We start from the raw sequence: 4,294 nt of genomic DNA on the forward strand, positions 1-4,294 counted from the left end.
GATAGAGCAAACTAAATGAATGATGTCGAATTCCACTCGTGTGTCTATCAACTTTGCACCATGATAAAACCAAGAAGTCACGAACTTCGATTTCGTTCATATACCAATGACATAAAGTGTATCTACACTTAAAGTTTAGGATTTTTTTATTTAGCTTTTGTGGTTCACAGTGCATGATTTGATATCCTCGGTGGCATTTCATAGGACCTATTACTCAAAAAGCTAGGCCTCTAGGGTCCAAAAAGTTTAACAAGACATTGGTCTCCTTTTAGACTTTCGAACTTCAATTTAGCTTATGACTTACACTCAAAAGTTTCTAATGGTTGTGGGTTCCCAAAATTCTTGACTCTTAAGACAGATGGAATGATTTGGGGCGTTAAAAATTGTATTGAATGAGGCTAGCAATATGCAAAATTCATCAGGCATTTACTTTGAAGGTGGTATATGGAACCCTGTATATCTTGGCATCACAGCATGTAATTCCCCCTTTTTTGTTCCTTTCCTTACTCCCAACTGCCCCAAAGAAGTGTCCCATAAATGTAATGGAAATTTTACCAAACTAATTATTTTCATCAATTTATTATTAAAACTAGCTATGTAACATAATTAGGATCAAATTACCCTTAAAACAAACTAACTAAATCTATTTGATAAAACTCTACTCCATAAAATTTCCTCCAACAATTAAATGTAAACTCCACAAAACTCTTTCCATTTCACTTATCATCTCACATGCATCAAAAGACAATTATTACATAGCATTGAAGACAAAATCAATCAACCAAAAAAAAAAAAAAAGGGATTAAGAAGGAATTAAGTTAGTATTTTTAAAATTTAGATTGTAAGATTAAGTGAGTTTTATGTATGATTTTTTATAGAAACGAATGTCTTTGTTAATTTCTATTACAATGTGGGTAGACATTTATTTGTGTAAATCCATGACTTAGGTAAAATCTAACGAATTTTTGTTTCAAAATATAATAGAGGAAACTTAGATTGCAGGTGATAGAAGCCATCGCCTAGAATGTGAAAAATCTCTCACGGGCAATGGTCTCCATTACTTGGGCGACAGCAGCCATTGCTCGCACTTCACACAGGCAATTGTCTCCATCAACTACAAGAGTTGGGCAAGAGTTGGATAAACTATGAAAAAACTCTGATTGGATAGTGAATGTTATTATATGTATGAACTCTGATTGGATAAACTATGAAAAAACTCTTGTATTGTAATTACATCACCTAAGGTTACAATCTAAGCCCCTTTGATGCCGTCTCTACAAGCTTAAGCTCCTTTGATATGACAAATATTATAATAATATTTAAACAAATAAAAAAATATACATTTGAGACATCAAGGCGATAGATTCTATTGTTCATGTCAAAGTAGGCAATGGAGCATTGGCAATAGTAGTCATCGCTCTCATTTCACCCAAAACCAGTGCTAAGATGTGAAAAAAAAATGAAATAAGTTTAAAATTCATCTTAGTAACTTTTTTGGTATTAAAGGGGCAATAATTAGGGAATAACTCTGCAAAATTATTGAGATAATTAAAAAATTCTTAGACGCATTTTAACAAACACCTAATGTGTCATATTTTACAAGTATTAATCTTTAAAAAAACTTTGAATTGTTCGTGCCAATACATATCCTAGTGCTGCTATTCTATCAATAATAATCCATGAATCAATTAAGACTTGTGATAGTGTGAGAGAGCCATACCTTTGAGTTGAAGCTAATCTTTACAAGATTGTTATTGCAAGCTTTGTTGCTGACAATGAGGGTTGTGGTGGGCAATGCAGGAGATTTGGGCGATTCAAGTGATTTGGGCTATGGTCTTGGGCAATGCACTGTTTATTTGGATATGGTTACTGGTTAGTTTATTTTAAGATAATTTGATTCAAATTGAGTGTACGTGGTTATTATAGTAAGAAATTTTATTATATAAATAATAGTACTGATTTAGTTCAAAATCCTAAACTTTATTTATTAAAGTTTAGTAAAGTTATTAAACTATGTGATTTAATAACTTTCACAGTTATTACACTATTAAATCACATGTTTTAATAGTTTTCTTGGACTTTAATAAGTCCAGAAGCATGAATTGAACATTGTCATATAATTAGTTTTGATAATGAATTTATGAAAATGGGTAAATAGGTAAATTTTCCAAATATAATATCTTAATAAGTTGTCAATACCCTCTCTCCATTTCATTTACGTGACTGCCCCCACTAGAACTCTTCTCGCTTTTAGTTAGTAATTGGAGGGTTCAAGAAGCAAATTATTCGATTTCCTTGTGAACACTTGCATCGATTACAACCAAATAAAATGATAGACAGTCTTCATCAATCCATGTACTACTTTCAATTCTACTAAATACACATCTCTTCAAAATAATAATCACGTAGGTTTCACAACAATAAATCAAATTCATATATAGATGATTGGTTATACATATAACACAGCCTTAGCCGAAGCAAACCCAGAAATATATATTTAAATAAGAAAAGAAAGAAAGTCTTTCAACTATAATGCTTGACTTATCGGATAACTATTGAATAACAAATGATAAATATGTGAGTGGGCCATCCTATTCTAACAATGCCACCCTATCTTTGTGCTCATCTCTGCTTATGCTTACTCCCTAAGCTGCCATATGTCATCCATGCTCCACAAAGCATCTGACATGTCATTGGACATCCAATCAGCTTCAGCCATCTGGCATTCGGACGAGGATATGTCATAAGAGCTCATTTCTGCTATTGGATCAGTTAGACTGTAACCTTCCATGTCAAAGCCACAACAGTCCACATAGTAACTGTCGTTTGGGACTATTTGGTTGCTGCAGACATTGTTGCCATACGCATGTGGACTTGTTGGCTGTTGAGTAATTCCAGGCTGCTGCAGCTGTGAGATTTTTGAAAAATCTCCAGGGAAAAAGTTAGGGCTAGTCTCTGAACTTGAGTTTTCATTAATGGTTTGATTTGAGTTGTAAAGTATTGTGCTTGGCAGAGGGGATAATGTTGATGACGAAACAGAAGGGATAATAGAAAAGTTGGATGATTGAGCACTAGAATTTGTCAAAAGAGTATTAGGAGAAGCAGAATTCTGCTCCATCTTTTGCAGCAATCTTGGCATCCAATAACATCGAACAGCTTCGAAAAATGTCTCACTGTTAGACTCAATATTAAGCTGGCGAGCTTGTTTCTGCACCCTTGTTCTCCAATAATTCTTGATTTCATTGTCTGTTCTCCCAGGCAGACATTGTGCAATTTTTGACCACCTAAAGTTGCCAATTAACATCGCATAATTAAATTCGATTAGAACTTCATCAACAGAAAAGAAAAAAAATTCCGACTCTAGTGTTGTACTGTATAATAGGGATATTAATTTACCTGTTACCCCACTTAGAATGGAGTTCAAGAATCAAGAACTGCTCCTGTGGAGTTAGGTTCCCGCGTTTAATGTCGGGTTTCAAATAATTTAGCCATCTCAATCTGCAACTCTTTCCAGTTCTTTTGAGTCCTGAAATTATAAGTCAGGCCAATTAAGTAACTAACATATATAACAGACATCATGATGTACAAAACTTTTATGCATGTATTTAGTTACCTGCACATTTAGCTACCATATTCCAACGACCTTCGCCGTGTTGATGTATGTAATGAGTAAGAAGTGTGTCTTCTTCAAGAGTCCATGGCCCTCTTCTCAGCTCTTGTTGATCTTCTTCACTGGAATTGCACTCTCTCTTTGTACCAGCAGCCCTTGCTGCTCTCATTGTGTGCATTTTTGTGTCCTACGAGGTTTTTGTTGGTCAAGGCTAGAAGCAAGCGAGAGAGTAGAAACGGGCAAAATGAGAGCGAATGTGAAACCGGTAGCTAGTAATAATAAACAATCATTTAGGATAGCTACCTAGTTCAAACAAACACTACAGAAAACTGGAAAAAGAAAATACATAAATAACCCAAGTTGGCGTTTCTCCACAAACTCTTCCTGCCTTTATATACAAAATAAGATGGAATTTTAACACATGCAGTTAGATAGTTTAGGTGGCAAAAGCTAAGCAGCAGTCACGTTATTAGGACCAATCTACAGTCATATAATGACATTATAATAGTAAAAGACATCAAATAGGAAACATTCAAAGTATTTCCTTTCATCATTAATAAAAAAGAAGGAAATTTATCCAAAGATAGTCGTATATCATTGGCATAAGTTTTTTTTTTCCAAAAAGAGTGGGCCCTTTTCCTTTATATAAATCCCACCAACTGTACATACGATACCAATTCCAAT

The 4,294-nt window shown here is 34.2% G+C and overlaps 1 protein-coding gene across 3 annotated transcripts; it reads right to left on the reverse strand.

The window, feature by feature from the left end:
• Positions 1-810: 810 nt before the first annotated feature.
• LOC102622211 (transcription factor MYB62) lies at positions 811-3,982 on the reverse strand. 3 transcript variants are annotated; one of them, XR_008052310.1, is made up of 4 exons: positions 3,614-3,982; positions 3,397-3,526; positions 1,721-3,284; positions 848-1,114 (listed from the first exon to the last, which is right to left on the reverse strand). XR_008052310.1 is itself a non-coding variant. In XM_006468651.3 (3 exons), exons 1-3 carry the CDS (start codon positions 3,786-3,788, stop codon positions 2,639-2,641), a joined length of 951 nt encoding a protein of 316 aa, XP_006468714.1. In that variant the 5' UTR covers positions 3,789-3,982; the 3' UTR covers positions 811-2,638. The 3 variants fall into 3 exon arrangements, 1 of the variants encoding a protein (XP_006468714.1); XR_008052311.1 differs by having other exon boundaries at positions 848-1,441; XM_006468651.3 differs by having other exon boundaries at positions 811-3,284.
• Between the last annotated feature and the right edge of the window lie 312 nt (positions 3,983-4,294).

The sequence above is a fragment of the Citrus sinensis genome, chromosome 2, assembly GCF_022201045.2.
Source record: "Citrus sinensis cultivar Valencia sweet orange chromosome 2, DVS_A1.0, whole genome shotgun sequence".
In the NCBI taxonomy this organism is placed as follows: Eukaryota; Viridiplantae; Streptophyta; class Magnoliopsida; order Sapindales; family Rutaceae; genus Citrus; species Citrus sinensis.